Here is a 19,063-nt window from a genome sequence, read left to right as displayed (position 1 = left end):
TGAAGACTTAAGAAAAAACAAACTTTCCTCCTAGAGTTCCCTTACCTCTGCTAACCAGAAATCATTCTGTCAGGCTCTGCTATATAAACAGGTATGGGAGTGACCTGCACCTCTTCATCTAAGAACACTGGTAGAGGCAGAGGCAGGCATTTCTCTGAAGCCAGCCATTCTCAGTCTCTGTCTCTCTCTCTCTATATATATATACACACATATATATGGTATATATACCTTATTTAAGGTATTATAATGCGTATATAATATATATATTCGTTATATATTATGTGTATATATTATAATACCTTAATATAATAATATATAATACCTTAAATAAGGCAAACGAGGCAGTGAGATCTGCAGACTTTTTGCATGTGGTGGCCAAAGAAATTCCCAAGAGGACATCTTTGTGACGTTTGAAAGCCACTATCATGCCAGGAAAGTACTCGTCAGGCTGCAGAGCTGGGTAGACACTTCTTAACTGTACAACAGCAAGGAGCTGTCACACACACTACTATTACTTCTAAATTTCTGATGGAAAAGCAAAATGTACTTAGGAGATAATTACCTAAAGATGTGGGCACTCGAGTAATTCTGCCTTCACAGATAAGGTATTAACAAAAATAACTCGAGTATTATTTGGTTTTTATTTCTTGCATAACTTGGCTTTTTAAAGAGTTAATACTTAATCACACAACCTACCCGTGTCCTCCCTCCCCAAGAGCAAACCTGGGGAACTAGTGTTGATGTATGTGTAGCAGGTTCATAACAAAGGCATAACAAAAGCCCACTGTCCTGTATATAGAGAAAACGGCAGCACATAAAGTTGCGTGAGTGATGTTCCAAATTCCTGTCCTGGACTGAAAATGTCAGTCATCTTGGGAACAGAAGGATGAAGCTGGCTGGGTGTGAGGACGCACGCCTTTAATACCAGCACTTGGGAGGCAGAGGCAGGTGGATCTCAGTGAGTTTGAGGCCAGCCTAGTTACAGAGTGAGTTCCAGGACAGCCAGGGCTACACCGAGAAATCCCGCCTCTAAAAACCAAACCAACCAAACAAAACAACAACAAAGAATGAAGCCATTTAATGGCTTCCATTTACTTTGACTAAGAGAAAACCCAAAGGCGACGAATACACAGCTGGGAGTGGCTGGAAGGGAGGCCTCCGCACCTGATGTGTAGTGGGTCTCACACACATCTGCTTCAGAGGACTTCACGCAGACAGCACAATGAGGAAGAAGTACTTTCAGAGGCACAGAAGGAACATGGGTAGTGTGCACTGAGGCCTTATGAGAACAAGATGGTACAGCTCATGTAGGAAACAAGCTATTCACGAGAAGACAGTCCTGACATTAACACACAACTCGACTGCACTGCTAAATATGGTTGTTTTTATTTTCTTTTTCCTTGCCCAGCCCTATCTAAACATAAAATAAAACTACAGGACTGAAATTATCAACCCATTAAAATCAGCAATAAGTTATGAAAATCATAAAGCTTTTTTTTAAAAGTAATTAAGGGTAGTTAAATTATTTAAAGAATACAAAGTCCAAACAGCTGGGGGTAAGGTCTCCAGAAAGGCTTCCCAGGGCCAAGCAGAGGCCCGGAGGGAAACCTCAGAGTTTGAAAGACAAAGGGAACGAATGACATCAAAGTGCAGGCTGGAAAGTTCACTTAGAGGATAACATTTCTGAAAAGATTGGTAAGAGCAACAGTAGCACCTGCACAGTGGGTTCGTGAGGAAGGAGACCGCCTGCAGAAAATGCAGACCTTACAGTAAGTGAGACAAGTGCTGAACTTAACTATGTTAACTATGATAGTACGCCTAGATGGATAGCAGATGGTTAGAAGCTGGTAAAGGGGAATGATCCTAAAAGAAAACAAAAACAGCATTGACCTTTGTCTGCCCAGCCCAGACCTCATTCATTCTGTGCACTATAAAGAGTGAGGTGTGAGGTGTTTTATCGTTATCAAATGCTGCATCAAAATAGATGATTTTTCCCCCACGTGTTTTTTCCACTATAAAAGACATCTATGTTTACTTATGGACAAGCTTTAAAAAGATGCCATTTTGGTTTTCAACACATATAAACAGTTATCAAAATCTCAAATAAAAATGCTGCCGTGGCTCAGACCTTGGCCTGCTATGCTGCGTGCACAACTCTTCAGATCGGCGCAGACACAGAGGCACATGGAGCTTTTTCTTCTGTGATATAGCTGTCATGCATGGGCTGCCCCTATGTTGCTGAAGGGTGCGAGCGGGCGGTTGGGTGCCCTAGTGCTAACAATGCAGGTAAGGTTAGCTGGCTTAGCATGGAATCCAACAGAAAGCTGAGCTGCGTGGTGATCTCTTTCGAAAGGCTTCATGGGAGTCTCTCCTTCTGTAGAGCACGAAATGAGCTTTTTAAAAATTCATTTTTTTTTTTTAAAGAATTGATCATCCACAGGCTTCATGATAAACTGAGACTGAGTTTTAATAGCTCTTTAGCTATCCAAGATTAATGCCTGATTATCCTGTCTTTTCCTTACTCTAAGTCTGATTTTGTTTCTAGGGCCAAGAAGCTCAGGAAGGGTTCATAACCCCACCCTTCAGTGTCTACTCAGCACAGCGTGAGCAAACTAGGAAAGGAGACGGAATCTCCACTGTCCTCTTAGAAGTCAACTAAGTCAACTCCAGATAATTACAGGCTTCCAGCTGCTGTTAGGAGCCACATTCTTCCCGATATATGAGTATTTGTTCTACTGGGGTGGCTCGACCCCACTTTTTGTTAAGTATTTGCTTAAATACAGGTCTTCTGACCCTTTTGTTCAAGTATGGTTTTGTTTAGTTTTGAAGGAGACTGCATCATGAACCCAATTGAAGAGACGGTACTGAACTGGCCCGGTGGGTGTGTCGCCCTGCACTGCTGTCGTGCTGGGCTCTAGGACGTGAAGGAGAGTTTGACACTGGCACTGGAGTAACCCTCGTCACTCCCAATACTCTGCAGGCTGCTGTGGTCATCAATGTCACTGATGCTGGTGGTGCTTATATTGTCCACTTCTCCATGGGAGAACTCTGTGCTTTCAACATCCACTTCAATCTCCTCTGCAAAAAGGAAAACGGGGGGGGGGGGGGGGGGGGGGGGGGGGGGGGGGGAAGAGAAAAGGAACATCAGTAACCTATATGTGCACTTTCAAAAGTTAAAGGTTCTTCCGTGAGGTCATCAGAGATGTCTTCCACAAAGGGGAATCTAGTATACAGAGGTGGTCTTAATTTAGGCAGCAAGTTTACTAAAACCCTTTGACGCCAGTCCGTCTGGACCTCCCACTGAAAGCACTTGGCCTTTTTGAGAATTAGGACTTAATATTAAAAGATCCCAACCCAAGTGGTTTAACAACATCTGTTTTGCATTAAACCAAGAACTAATTCACAGTGTTGTTTATTAATCAGGCTTGCTTTAAGGAGGGGGGAGGGGGAGGAAAAATAAAAATTAAAGATTGAAAATGTATGCTTATGCATCCAAATTTTTGGTGGTATCACTCTACAGACAGATCTATAAATGTCTATGACTCATTGTAAGGAATTCTATATATTTAGAAACAAAAATAAGTCAACCATTTAGTGTGAAAGATTTGCTTTTGATTTTCTTGCATCAAATATAGCCTCAAGCCATCTCGCGCGCGCGCGTGTGTGCGTGTGTGTGTGTGTGTGTGTGTGTGTGTGTGTGTGTGTGTGTGTAAGAGAGAGAAAAAAAATGCTTGGAACTGAACCAAATGCCTCAAGACAAGCAAGTGCACAGTCCTCAAATACAACCTGAAATACATGGTGCATAACCCTGGCCACACTCATAATATACATTTTAAAAACCAAAAGGAAGTCAAATATTTTTTTCTCATGAAGTAGAATTAAAAACTCAGGACTTTTCAATATTCTTTTTTCTCAAAACCTGATGACTTATTTACATTCAACCATAAAGGAAGAACAGCAGAACGCTGGCATCTGCTGTCATCACTAATGAGCACACACGTGAGAGTTTGATGGTTGTCTGTCCTGTACTTCTGAGTACATGGGGAAATTTCCATCAAAAGGAGAAAAAAAAATCAGTCTTAAAAAGAAAGAGAGAGAAGAGAAGAGAAGAGAGGAGAAGAGAAGAGAAGAGAAGAGAAGAGAAGAGAAGAGAAGAGAAGAGAAGAGAAGAGCTGAAGCCAGGCGGTGGTGGAAATCCCAGTACTTGGGAGGCAGAAGTAGGTGGATCTCTGTGAGTTCAAAGCCAGGATCCAAAACTAGAGAAACCCTGTCTTGAAAACCAAACCAACCAACCAAACAAAACACTGTCTAATATTTTAAAGTTCTCAAGAATTCTTGAGTTCTACTTTCCCAAATGTCAGGTTAAATATCATCAGAATTCAACTGGGCACTAGCACTAGTGGCCGTGCCTTTAACCCCAGCACCCAGAAAGCAGAGGCAGGAGGATCTCTGAGTTCAAGGCCAGCATGGTCTACAGTGTGAGTTCCAGGACAGTCAGTGCTACACAGAGAAACCCTGTCTCAAACAACAAACAACCATCAGTATTCCATTCTGGGGGTGTGGTGTAGGGCTGAAGGTATGAACAGATCAGGAAAATTCAAACCTTTCTTGGGTGATTTCTTTTCTTAATTTTGTCAAAGACAAACACTCTAGAACACATGGAAGAGAAATGGTGTGATACTCTAAAATACACAAATAAAACTTAGTATCACAAACAATAAGATGTCAGTGTCTCTCCCTGACAATGAACTGAAGGGCACAGTATCACTGCTGTGATGTTTCTTGTCCTGAATGTATACCCTCAACCTAATAATTTGAAAACATTAAAAACAATTTCTGGGGCTGAGGAGATGGCTCAGCGGTTAAGAGTACTGACTGCTCTTCCAGAGGACCCAGGTTCAATTCCCAGAACCCATATGACAGTTCACAGCTGTCTGTAACTAGTTCCAGGGGACCTGAGATACATGGCAAAACACAAAAGAACATAAAAACAAAACAACCAAAACAACCTCCCCCCCCCCCCCCAAAAAAATTCAAACTGAAGTATGCTCTATAAAGAGACTGGCCAGTGTCCAAAATACTTCAAAAGACATTAGTGGCAAAATTAATAAAATCTGGACAAAGCCTAGCATTTTACCAGTGTTAGCATCTTAGTCTCAGTAACTGTGAGAGGGAACTGAATGAAAGGTAGATAAGAACTATGTGTTTTCTGTAAGTCTAAACTCCTCTCTAAGTGGACAGTGCAGACATGCATGCAAGTCTGCAGCAGAGTGTCTGGTGCACACATCCACAGCTGGGAGTCAGGACCACTGCTATGGGAGCGTTCACTCCTATCGACCTCGACCTCACACAGCACCAGGAGAGCGAAAGCCAGACCGTGAGGGTGCCTGCAGGTCCTCCTCCTGGAGTCCTTAGGAAAGGGACACTGCCTACCTCGCTCTGAGTCCGAGCGGTCGGAAGAGATAGTCGACCCAATGCTGTCCATTCGTATCCGCTCTGTCTCTTGAGGACCCTGCAGCTGTTCCAGTCGCCGCTTTAGAAATCTCTGTTCTCGTTCCAAGTTCTCAAGCTGGTGCTGGCTCTTCCTTTCAGCTTCTTCAAGTTTCTAAAACGATGAATATTTATTTGTATATAGTCCAGTCTAAAGCACTAAAACTGATTTTTGCTTAACACTGTTCTTTGGCAGAGAAAATATGAACAGATATACATCTACACACATACATATATATGGGTATTTATGTACCCTTGTATATATAAATATGGAGAAGCACTTATTGTTTTAAACACAAAAATGTCCTTTTTGTGTACAAGTGCTGCATATACTACTTGAACAAGAAGAAACTATAAAAGTCCATGAGGTAACCTTCACAAAAGAGAAACCTCCCGCAGTGTGGTATCTGATGGAAAAATACTGAGAGATACAGCCAGATAACGTCATCTCCACAAGAGGGCACAGCAGCCTTCCTTCTGGGTATCAGAAAGGTAATTATTATTGCCCTAGTGTTCTCAGGTCTAAATGGTCACAGTGTCAAAAAAATAATTTCAGTTAATCATGTTACGGTGTTCCATCTGATCAGCTGGTGAGATTTTTACAAAGGTTTCTCTGGAGGTCAGCTCGGGAAGAGGACCGTCTAGAGAGCTGCACTCAAGCACGAATAAGAATCGCTGCTAATGATTAACCCAGGACCCGGAGACCGGGGCAAAGCTGGAAGTGGACATTCTCACCTTGATGTGTGCTTTGGCTTTGTTGAGCAAACCGAGTGTTGTGTGCCTGGTGCAGTCTGGACCCAGCGGGATCAGAACTTTCAAGCGTTCTAAACACAGGCGCAGGTGAGCTCGTCTAAGAAAGACATCATCAATTAGCACAGCCTGGGTTCCACTACACACACAGTCTACAGAGAGTCATTGTCAGTTATTCAGCCAACAGCCACCTCTCACTCCCTGTTCAGAGCACCTGCACTCGCAGGGGGAGGGAAGCCTGATTCCGTCCCCTGCCACTTCTGTCCTCTGTAGACAGTTACTTTACATTATCACCGCCCATGGGTTAGTTTTTTCTCTAGTCCGTTCCATAAACTCCCTACTGTACTACTAACGTGAAAAAGGAGATTAAAGCAATAGAACTTGATTTCTGAGTGCCTAAAAACACAGGCTAGAGCAGGGGTTCCAGCTATGGTACCTCAAGGAGATAGAAAATGCACCCAGGTTCCATTTCCTTCCACCTTCTAAATACACACACACACACACACACACACACACACACACACACACACACTGCTCGGTAATCGTAGGCATCTTATGGGGTTAGATCTGTTTATGAAGTAGGTGGAACCACACAAACACTTCCTGATCACCAAGTTTCAGTGCTTCTCAAGCGGCAATTTCACATGACCCGGCATAACGGAGACAGCGAAGCTGCGTGACTAAGTAGGTGGGATAGGTGGGCTTTACCGTCAACACCGAAGTCCTCCGTGTCCTACCCTAAGTGGATTACTACCCATCAGCCAAACTTTTTCTCTCCCATTCTCATGACTTACCCTTGTTTTCTTTTTTTTTTTTTTTTTTTTTTTTTTTGGTTTTTTTTTTTGGTTTTTCGAGACAGGGTTTCTCTGCAGCTTTTTTAGAGCCTGTCCTGGACCTAGCTCTTGTAGACCAGGCTGGCCTCGAACTCACAGAGATCCGCCTGCCTCTGCCTCCCGAGTGCTGGGATTAAAGGCGTGCGCCACCACCGCCCGGCTATTACCCTTGTTTTCTACACAAGGAAAAGGGGCGACAGAATTATTTACTTAAAAGTCCTGAATTCTCTGATAGACCATTCTCTGGAAAAACCAGAGGGAATTTTTCCTGGAAATGCTACCAGAGAACCTCATGGATTTGCCTTCCCGAACAATAAGCACGCATATGACAGGGACGTGAAACACCGCTGCTCTTCCTGTCTGAGCCTGGGCTCCACCACCCTAACAATTCAGCAGTGTGCGGTGTGTGCAGGGTGTGCGGTGTGCGGTGTGTGCGGTGTGCAGGGTGTGCGGTGTGTAGGGTGTGCAGGGTGTGCGGTGTGCAGGGTGTGCGGTGTGTGCGGTGTGCAGGGTGTGCAGAGTGCGCGGTGTGCAGGGTGCATGGTGTGGACTCCTTTGGGGCTGGATCGGAATTTTTTGCAAACAGCCTGAGTAGCAGGAATAAGTAAGCCTTCACTTTCTTCTCAAAGGGGACTAAAATAGTTTCATTAGCTCACTGAGTTTTAATACAACAACATCAAGTGAATATTTCAAATGTAGCAATTCAAAAGAGAAGTAAGAAGAGGTGATGCGTGGCCATTATGTCCCCAGAGCGAGGATGATTGAGGGTAGCGAGGTCAGAGGTTGATGAACTGCCAGGACTATCTCAGCGCCCAGAGACCCAGCTACAATCTGAACAGATTCCAAAACTCATCATGTTAAGCCTAATAACCGACGCCAGGCTGCAACTGGACATACTTAATGTAGATAAAGGAATGTCTTTATTTCTCCATGTTTAGCCATTTTGAAGTCGCTCTATGGTACTAACCCTAACTCTCTCAGGTGATGAGGTGGACATGGTGAGCAGACTAAAATCAAAACCACACACGTGGTGAAAGTGCCTTCAAACGCTTCATTAGGGTGGCTGTGGTGTTTGCCTAGCAGTATCTTCCTATGACTTGGCTCCAGGGAGCAATGGAGGCTGCTGCCTTTCTTAGTAATTAGAGGCTCTGCGCTGAATTCAGCCTCTTCAATAAACAAAGCAACTACTAAAATTAAGGAAGCATGTCAGAGGAGTGGTGATGTGGGATATCCCTCTGTGTGCTGTGATTACCACTAATGAATAAAGAAACTGCTCTGGACCTACAGCAGGGCAGAACTTAGGTAGGCAGGGAAAACTAAACTGAATGCTGGGAGGAAAAAGGAAGTGTCAGAAAGAAGCCATGTAGCCCCGCTGGAGTAGGAAGAAACTTTACCCGGTAAGCCATAGTCATGTGACAATACACAGATTACTAGAAATGGGTTAAATTAGTATGTAAGAGTTAGCCAATAAGAAGCTATAGAGCTAGTGGGCCAAGCAGTGATTTAATTAATACAGTGTCTGTGTGGTTATTTTGGGGCTGAGCAGCCGGGAACGAAAAAAGCGGCCACCTCGCAACAGAGCGGCTTTGCTGGTTTTGTTCAAACTACTCAACTCCAGAACTCTGGGGTATGTAGCAAATTATCTTTTAACATTCTAGTTTTTAAAGCTAGTTCTATGCTGACTTAGAACAGGGCAATTCATACTCCTATTTCGTCATGCTAAGTTCTCCGCTGAAAATAACCACTGGAAGGGTCGGTGTTAAGTCCCAGAACATCAAATTTAAAGGGGAAAACCAGGAAGAGGCTAATACTAGCACGTTTAAACGAAGAGTTGAAAGGCACGTTCATCTTTCCCTTTTTTCTAAATGTACTCAACTGTTTACTTGCCATGTTACTTTTGTGTAGTCAGTACCATGTCAGACATTTATTTGGTAGAGGAAAGCAAAATAACAACAACAGTAATAGCTTAAAACAATGAAAACGTTGACGGGTTTTTGGTCCCGACTCCAGCGCGCCCCACTTAGCTCACGCTGGAAGAGTCACACAACTACCAAGCAAACAATCTGAATTTGGGGGGATTTACTGGAGGATGTGGCAGGCCCTTAAAAAAAGGTGAAACTTAGTTTTGGAAATGTAAGGCTAATGAATCTGTCTCTGAAGAAGCCAGGATTTTCCAGGTAATTACAGGGGGAAAAGGGACCTAAATAGACTGCTACTATGGGCTGGAGACAAGAGTCGGTGATAAATGACCACCAACAAACATCAGACCCTGGTTCAATCCCCAGGGCTGAAAACGGCTAAATGACAAAACAAACAAACAAACAAACAAAACCAAAACCCATATAAAACAAACCCTGTAAGTTGATAAATGCCTTCGTTTCTTTCATACAAGAGAAAACAGCTGAGGTGGCGTTCTATAAGGGCATACCAACTAAATTCAATAATCTCGGAGTTTTAATAAATTACTTAAATTTATCAAGTAATAAGCCAAGAGAAAAAGTCTGATGCCCAAAATGAATAGAGAAGGCAAAATTTCATTCTGAAAAAGGTTTTCGTAGCTATCATTTCTTCAGTCATATAAATATACTCCAAGTCCGCCGAGAAAGCATACCCAGAGATGCCATGCCCACAGGTCAGGACACCATTCTCCCTCCACACCGGGTGAATTCAGTTCTCCAAAGGAAGGGTCTGCATATGGCTCACCAGCGAGCCAGGGGCATTCCTAAGGGAAGAAGCGTGTCTGTGGATGCTAAATACTGCTTCCTCGAGTTTCCATACTTGAAAGTGAAATAGGCATTTGGAAAGAAAGCAAGGAAGGTTTACTGGCCGCTGAGGGCCACCGGCTGACCAAGAGGGAGCAGTGCTTTCCAGAATCCCACATGTCTACTGCCACCCCCTCTAAAGCAGCGGGTACTCTCCGCTTATAAGCATAAGGTGAGTCAGCCCTTCCTTGCTGTGCAAGTTTTCTCTCTACAGCAAATTCTGAGAAAAAGAACCTCATGGCCACTCCATCCACTTACCACACTGCCTCTCTGTAGCCTTTACCCCATGTCTCTGTGGCTAACAAGACTGCAGGCTCAGCCCTAAAGACCTAGACAGGCCTGTCTTCTGATGCCATCTGGTCTTTCCCATGTGACTGGTGGCTCAGAAACCTCCTGTTAGGGGTTGCCAAATTGTGGGTCACAAGAGACACAGAAGGTCTGGCTTGATTTGCAAATCCATACTCACTGAGGAAGACCAAACACATAATGATGTTTTTCAAAGCCTCTAAGAAGAACTGATATCCAGAACCACGTTTTGTAAAAGGTATGGCCCTGCGCGTCACATTATAAGATGGATGGAATTAGACTTGATGGAAAATGTTTTGCTTTTTGTTGTTTTTTCTTTTAATGTTAACTTCCTGGTTAGCGCTCACTGAACACTCATTTAACACTTAACTATAATGTTTAAGTCGGCATGAATGACAGTATACAGCAAGGCTGGAGAGAGAGACTGCACCAGGGGCCGGCGCTGAGGAAAATGCAGCCTGCTAGCTAAGACCGGAAGCATGGAGAGATGACAAATGCACTCTTATTTTCCAAGATACTTTGAAGCCTGATTTAAAGTGAGATTTTTCAAGCAGCAATTCCTAGCCAATAACTCTATTAGAAAAGCCTATTAAAATTGCCCACACCTTCAAAATGGACAAGCCCCTTACCAGGAAAAAAAAAAAAAGCAAAACAAAAGAAAACAACAAAAAAACCAGTTGGCATCTGTCTGCCTTTATTTTAGTCGGGTGGGATCATTTTCCCCTGAAGGAACCGATGTCTTTTATTCCAATCCTTGTGAGAACTGCAGTCCTGAACAGGGCATCACAAAACAAACAGGGCAGTTTAAAGGGTAGGTGCACCAACTAAAAGCAGCACATAGAGGTGGGGGAAGAAGGGACCCCCAACAACAAACATGATATGGTAGTGTTTTTGATTCTGTGTTTCCTGAGTCCTCTCTGGAAACTCTAACCCCCCTGCCTAACAGTGAGAAACCTAACCCTGCTGACCCACAAACAGTGCTGCTCGATGCCCCGGGAGGCACAGCCCTTCATTCTTCCACTACGGGATGCCGAGACTCTGCCAAGGAACTACATCAGAATGGAAAGCAAGCGCAGGGTAGGGACAGCGCTCGCTGGTGTTTTCCTCTCTGCTGAACGTTACGCAATGGGCCGGGTCCTCCCGGGAGCTGCATTCTTCAAGCTCGCTGGCCAGTGGCCAGGTTCCTCACTCCCTCCACGCTCCTGCATATGACAGTCCTAGCTGCTATCCTACACATTCTATAGACACAAGTTTCTCTATAATTTAATGTATTGAGAATCTCTAAAGATAGACAAAAATCTGTCTGCTTACTTTAAAAACTAGCATTAAAAATGGATCCAGATAAATCAAGCACGCTGCTTTCTGCTCGTGAATTTTATTTATGAAAACATATATGATCATATTCTGTTCATGAAACAAGGGCGCTCGGCAAGCTGCTCCCATCCGCCAGGATCTGGTGACTGTGCTTCGTCTACAGCTCACGGCTCCACTGCACGCCCAGGTGGGAACCCGGCAAGTGGCCTTTCCCCAGTGTGAGACCTGACTATGGCAGCCATGGGGCTCCATGACAACAGAAGAGCTGGGACCCTCTTCATACTTTTCAAAAAGCAACTGCTTTTACTTCATATTCTTCTCAGCTGGTATCATAAAATAGCCACAGAAATATCAACAAGGGTCACAATGAAGTTCTCTCTCATACACCCCATATTGTTAACTTTGGCATGAAAGGGCTCATCTATATACTGCAACTTGAAATGTAGCTGGACTAGACACAAATTCATGAGCTCTCTGTCCTCCGACCCCTAGCCCACTAAGAATATCGCTACACCTACTGGAAAGCCTTCAAAACCACTTGCTCACAATAAATCTAAGTAGTTCGGAGGGTGGGCTATGCACACCCCTGGAGATACCCATTGAGCCAGAGGGTATCTGAAGACCTAAGGTTAAACACGGTGTCTTCCAGAAGTCCTATTTTTCTTTAAAAAATCTGGGAAAACAGTATTTTACATACAAATAAGCAGACCCAATCCAAATGCACTTATGAAATAGAAGAAGGTGGGGCTGGAGAGATGGCTGAGGGTTAAGAGGGTTAGCCGTGCTAACACTGCTCCTGCAGAGGACTGGAGTTCAGTTCCCAGCACCACGTTATGTCACGTACCACCACCTGCAACTCCAGCTCCAGGGGATCTAACAATGTCCTCTGTCCTCCAAAGGTGCCTGCATTCATGTGCACATACCCACACACAGAGATCACACATATATGCACAATTTTAAAATTTTAAGATGGGCAGTGGTGGTGCATGCCTCTAATCCCAGCACTCAGGAGGCAGAGGCAGGTGGATCTCTGTGAATTCCAGGCCAGCCAGGTCTACAAGAGCTAGTTCCAGGACAGTCAGGGGTATAAAGCACAATTAAACGCTGCCTGAAAAACAACAAACAAACAAACAAACAAACTTTTAAACTTAATTAAAAACAAGCCACCAAGCATCACATTATTTCCAATATCTAAGACCCCAGAAATCTGTGCTCAAAGTGCTAAGTAGAGTTTTGGACTTGAGAATGTCATTTCTGACAATGGCTGAGATTATGTATCTCCAAGATTTGGAAAGTAAAGAATGGACAGGGGAGCAGTGCTAAGAAAAATGAGACAAAGATAACGTAAGAGTGTGTGTGTGTGTGTGTCTGTCTGTCTGTCCATGTAATGTGTAAAGGAAGTGGTAATCTGAGTACTTGACAAATTATGACAAATTTATATACTTTTTAAAGAAAGATTTCATGTAGGCTGGAGCTCAGAGGTAGGAACCTCAAGGGCCAGTGAGTCCAAAACAGTGTCATCCCGTCAGAAAGCAAGCCCCACCTGCCAAGCCGCTGAGTTAGAAACTATAAAGATCTTCAAAGTTGCCAAGAGCAATCTTTGCCCCTTTGAAGATAGAGTTTTGCTCTCTACTTCCTACCCTACCCCTGCAGCCACATTTCCCACACTCATTCCCTCGTGTATCTCATCCACATCCAAACATGCTTTTAGCCCTGTCCACCGTCTGGACTGCCTCTCTCGCCACTGTCCAAACGGTGAGCACTTAATACAATTTTGCTTTTCAAATCTTGCTATGTAAACCATGCTGGCCTCTCTCAATTCCTGAATGTTGGGATTATAGGTGTGTGCAACCACACCCAGTCATGTTAGAATTTTCAACTCACAGTCAAACTAATGTTTCTTTCGTGAGACTTTCCTTTACATATGACTTTAATAGTTAATACCAGGGTTTTGTATTAATTATACTTTTTTTTTAAGAGACGTATTTGCATGTTCCCTGAATGTGTGTAGGCGCACCACCATATCTGTGCAATGCCCACAGAGGCCAGAAGACAGCATTAGAGTTCTGTCTGGAGCGACAGACCATTGTGACACAGAGCACATGGATGCTGAGAACCAGACCCCAGTCCTCCCTGCAAGAGCATCGAGAGCTCTTAACCACTAAGCCATCTTTCCAGCCCCAATCATTATTATATTCTAGTTGAGGTTAAATTTATGCTTTTTATTATTTCCATTTTCCCAATACCCAAGTGGGCACATAAAGGGAGAAGCAGTAAACTTCTAGTACATGTATGTGGATCCCTCTCTCTCACTAAAGTTGGCCTAGTAATCAATTCTAGAGTCTATAAGCAGTATACTTGGATGTTAGGGCAGCATTTGTGAGATTTGCTTCTGAATAAATAACACCGATGCAATTATAATCACCATATATGCTAAGGCGTGATCTACCAAAGAAATGAGAAACTGACAAATCTTCAACCTGATTAGAGTTGATATATATCTCTTTTAATAATAGTAGAAGGTTGAAGAACAGGACTCATGATGGGGGCTGGAGAGATGTCCAGCAGTTAAAAGGGCTTATTCTTCTATTAGAAGACCGGGAGCTCAGATCCCATCACCTACCCTGGGTAGTTTATGAACGCCCTTACTCCAGCTCAAAGGGCTCCAATGCTCCCTTCTGATGACTATGGGCACCCAAATTCATATGTTCTCTCTCTTCCACATACTTTCAAAACCACACCCATGAATAGGTTAACTTTATCAAAGTATTTACAGTGATAAGAAGCTAGCACAACAATGCCAAATGAAATTTAGAAATTAAAGTTTGTTAAAGTCCATTTTTGGGTCAATTTCAAGTTTCTGACTTGATGTGGGAGGGTCTTCTGTTTTAATAAAGAAACTGCCTTGGCCAGCCCTTAGGTGGGTGGAGTAGACAGAACAGGAAGAAGGAAGTGAGGTAGATGGCTCAGTCAGATGCCACACCTCTCCTAAGTTAGTCAGACTGCTGTGCCTCTGCTCAGGGAGAGAGATGCGATGGAGCCAGCCGTTCAGACATGCTGAATCTTTCCCGGTAAGACACCACTTTGTGGTCCTACACAGATTATTAGATATGGGTTAGTCAAGATGCGAGTTAAGAGGCTGAAAATAATGGGCCAGGCAGTGTTTAAAAGAATACAATTTGTGTGTTGATATTTCTGGTGTAAAGCTAACCATGTGGGATCCGGGCAGGACGAAAAGCAGGCCCGCAGTTCCCCACTACACTGATTTTATAGTTTTTAGAAAGCAGAAAATTTCTTTAAAATTTCGAGTTCAAGGGCTGGAGAGAAGGCTCAGCTGTTAAGAGCACTTGCTGCTCTTGCAGAGGATATGGGATTTGGTTCCACACGCACCAGGCATGCATATGGGCACAGACATACATGCAAGCAGAACACTCATGCACTTATAATGGAAATACATTTTTAAAAGAATTTTAAGTGCAAGTAGTAGTAACAATTACAAGTATAATGGCCCAAAAGCAATCATGAAGAAAGCAAAATAGAAAACAAATAGATCAAAAACCTAGGATTAAGGGAAAAAGTCGAAAAATTCCTATTCAGTGATGTAGAGGAAGAAAACAGTAATAAAATCCCGACAGCTTTCATGTTTTGTTTTGTTCTAGACAAGGTCTCTCTACATAGCCCTGGCTGTCTTGGATCACTCTGCGGCTGGCCTCAAACTCAAGAGATCCACCTGCCTCTGCTTCCCGAGTGCTGGGAGTAAGGGCGTGTGCACCACCACATCCAGATGACCTTATCTTTACACGGAGTTTACAAGACTAGCAGGTAGAACACATAAATGATTACTTTTTTAAAAATGTTCTGCATTCATCTCTAAAGAAAAGTTAACTTTTTTCTTAAAACAAAAACAAAAACAAACTGTGACTTTTGTTCCGTAGATGGGCCTGGCACTCACTCACCATCTTCACCACCATGCCAGGCTCAAGACCTCATTTTAGACAGCCTGCCTCACTCAGGGAAAGAAAAATCATTAAGATCCTGTTCTAGAAGCAAATGCTCTTCACTGGAAATCCCAGCAGGAGCCTCCAGTGTTTAAGACGTAACAAGAACTGCTCGCCCATGTGCACTCTGCGCTCCGTCTACTTTCTATGCCTTCGGCCTCGCTCTACCTGTTTATAAGGATTTGGGGTTGTTGGGTTTTTTCTTTTTCTTTTCTTTAAACAAAAACAAAACCCAGCCTCATCATTCATTCAGCATATTTCTCCAGCCACACAAGACCTTTCTGTATTCCAGGTTTCAAGGTCTGGGAAAATAGGGCTACATCGCTGGAGAAAACAGTGGCAATTTGTTCTAAATACAAAATAGCTTATTTTCTTTTGGCAACTCTCCAGGGTTTCAGTGGAGGGAAAGGATACTACTCTCTGGAGGGATCAGGCTCTGGCCTGGACTACTGTCAAAACTTAGCTGTGGGTGGGAGAGATTTTTTTTTTTAATTATCTTTCACATCAGTTTGGAAACAGATTAAAGACTTCTGCCTTATTAAAAGTTTTTTATTCTTCAGTCTTTTGTGGGTGTTCATCCCTTTTCTGGCAGCCCCCATTGGCTGGTTTAATGGTACCAAGGGGCTGAGCAGTATTACTGTCCAGAGGAAAAAGCATTCTCTCACAGGGACTGGGAAAGCAATCTGCAATCACAACAGTAGCTACTTGTTAATTTTCTATTTGAAACACAGTGATGTCAATAGCACTGGACCCTGCCAGCAACCATGGGGTAAAGTACATTCTGAAACCAAAACAAACTTCCTACGTGCTGGCAAATCAGATGGGAGACGCAGAGATGAGCTGCCGTGAGACACGGGATGCTGCACGAATTAAATCTCCTCCACACAAGCTCATGTCAAACTCACAACGAATCCCACTCCTATCTAGAGCTAGGCACAACCGCTCTACTGCAATCAAATTGCCGTTCAGGAAGGCAGAGAAATGAAGTTCAATACAGTGGCGATCTTCCACAGCACAAGGCCCTTGAAGCCTGCTTCACGACTTAACTGTTTAGAAGATAAAAGTGGCAATGGAAGCCTGTGTCCTTTGGGATGGCCCCACTTCTCAGATGTGTTAGTATAACAGCTTGTTTTAAGGGGGTATATAAACGTAGGAAGAAAGACATGATTTATTAAACGAACAAGAGCAAGCCTAGGATTGACGCATCCCCAAAATGTGGATGTTAAGTTTGGCCTGAGCACGAGGAACCTGAGATGGAGAGAGCCGGGTGATTCGCAGGGGGAAGCATGCCCACTCCTAGCAGATGGCAAACGGTTTGACTCCGCTGGACACCCGCCAATTCAGTTAAGCTAGCTCGGATTATTTTTAAAGTCCCGTTTTATCGTAATTTTCCCCAAATCAAAACGCTGTGCTTTGTTTGGGGGAGAGGAGGGATGATGAAATTTGGGACAGGAAATGGACAACAAAGAACAAATGTTGGCCACTGTGCTTTGCTTCACGAACTTAAAGCATTAGCTGGCCATTCAGAACCTCCGGGAACGTAAAGCTCACAGAATGTAAGATACGCCACATCTCGGTAAGGACACAGAACTCATGTTTTCATACATCGTCTTATTTCTAAACTACTCAACTGTCTGAGTTTTGTCTTTCATTACCCTATGTCACGTGTGTGTCCCTAACCACAGAGCCCAAATTAAGAGCAGTTTCTGAGCTTCTTCTGGGGGCAGCCTAGCATAGCAAAACACCTGGCGCCAAGTGGGAGCCCCTTTGGTGAAGTTCTTCAGTGTGTAGTAGGGACTGACCAGCAAGTCCTTCTAAAACAAGCACAATGGAATGTGCCTTAAGGATTGTATCTTTTAAAACTGTATTTTTAAACGCTGTCTCTGAAGAGAAGAAGGTTCTCTAAGTGACTTGAGCCAAAGTTGCTAACTTAAAGCCCACAGTCACAGCTCTGTATCTAAGCTGCTTCTATCTGCGTTTGTTTGAGTCCAATCAGATTCTGCTGGAAAAGCTCATGGAATATAAAATAAAAGAGGGACGGGAACTCCAGGACTAACCTTGTGTTCCTCCAGGCTTAGCTCAATGTTGCTAATTTTCCCTATACAATTTTCTTTATTAGTAAGATTTTCCTTGGTTTTATTTACTTTTAGTTGAGAAATAACTGCACACTTTGATTACATAGATAGAAGAATTCATTTAACTCCATGGATCTGAGAGAAAGGAGAAGCCAAGTGGAGGGAAACATGTTCTGTTAGCCCTGACAGTGAAAACTCCGCGATCCATCACAGCAGTTGAGAAGGCAACCAGGTCTGCACACAGCTACAAGAAGTAAAAACTGCTGTCCAACGAGAGAAGCCGATAGGGCTTGGAGATTATGCTTGCCAAACCTGTCTGCATATATTTCCTCTCAAATAATGAAGGGTCAAAGGCCTGAAACAGCATTTGGGGTCACCAACATCTGTTATTCGCAAAAGATATGGGCAGGATCCTTTGAAATGCTGAAATACTCAATATTTATTTATTCGATTTTTCTTTAAAAACACCAAAATTTAACACTGCCGTAAATGTTAATCTTACTCCTGTAAGCCCCAAACAGCTAAAATCTTCTAGTGGAGTGTGGCAATCTCAAGTTTTTGTTTATTTTCACAAGGCACTTGGGCCTTCACGAACATTTGCACCACAAAGAGAGGGAAAATTCTTCACGGGACAACTGTAACTATTAAAAATGGCACTGCGATCACCTGCAAGGAGGGAGTCTCACTAGAGACACAAACCACACTTGAGAGCAGGCCCCACCCCCACTACCAGACGGACAACACAAAACAAGCCCCATGGTATTTTGGGACTTTTTTTTGAGCTGTTTCCTCCAAATTTACTTTATAATTGGGTGGATATAAATTAATAAACAGAAATTAAGCAAGACATATGTAACAATTTAACAGAACCCGATAATCTAATTTCAGTATTTTCCAAGTTCATTTTTAAGTCTTTCCATCATGGGGTTTGTCGGGAAATTAAGCAACATATGAATACTTCAGCTGGATGTCAATTAACTACTTATGACATAATTTCTTCTATAATGCAATTATGAAGAACCTTCAAGGAACTTTTCAATGTAGGAAAGTGTTAGTCAAATACTCAGCACAATATAAAAGAATCACTTTTTTTTTTTTTTGGTTTTTCGAGACAGGGTTTCTCTGCAGCTTTAGAGCCTGTCCTGGAGCTAGCTCTTGTAGACCAGGCTGGTCTCGAACTCACAGAGATCCGCCTGCCTCTGCCTCCCGCGTGCTGGGATTAAAGGCGTGCTCCACCACCGCCCGGCGAGAATCACTTCTGATGTTAGGTGGAGAGCGCTGCTGCTCATCACTTTTAACTAGGATGTCACTGAGTCAAGGAACAAATCACCTTGGGAACAGAAGGAGAAATAAACACATGCCAAATGGATAAACATTTTTTCCGACTCCTAACACTTTGCTAGGGCACATCTATCTATCTATCTATCTATCTATCTATCTATCTATCTATCTATCTATCTATCTATCTATCTATCTATCTTTCTTTTGCCTGTACGTCATGGCCTCTAGATTTTGTGTTTTGATGGGTTTTGTTT

The 19,063-nt window shown here is 43.2% G+C and overlaps 1 protein-coding gene across 3 annotated transcripts in view; it reads right to left on the bottom strand.

Moving 5' to 3' along the window:
• Positions 1–1,362: 1,362 nt before the first annotated feature.
• Mxi1 (MAX interactor 1, dimerization protein) overlaps positions 1,363–19,063 on the bottom strand; it is a 64,472-nt gene continuing 46,771 nt past the window's right edge. For all 3 annotated transcript variants that reach the window (XM_038312391.1, XM_038312400.1, XM_038312409.1), the window contains exons 4-6: positions 6,226–6,340; positions 5,434–5,605; positions 1,363–3,078 (exon numbers count right to left, since the gene is read on the bottom strand). In XM_038312391.1, the coding sequence (XP_038168319.1) occupies positions 2,915–3,078; positions 5,434–5,605; positions 6,226–6,340 (451 nt within the window). In that variant the 3' untranslated portion in view covers positions 1,363–2,914. The remainder of the gene's footprint in view (positions 3,079–5,433; positions 5,606–6,225; positions 6,341–19,063) is intronic.

Source organism: Arvicola amphibius, chromosome 1 (genome assembly GCF_903992535.2).
Source record: "Arvicola amphibius chromosome 1, mArvAmp1.2, whole genome shotgun sequence".
Taxonomy (NCBI): Eukaryota; Metazoa; Chordata; class Mammalia; order Rodentia; family Cricetidae; genus Arvicola; species Arvicola amphibius.
The sequence above is the reverse complement of the archived record's forward strand: the minus strand, read 5'-3'. Positions and strand labels throughout refer to the sequence as shown.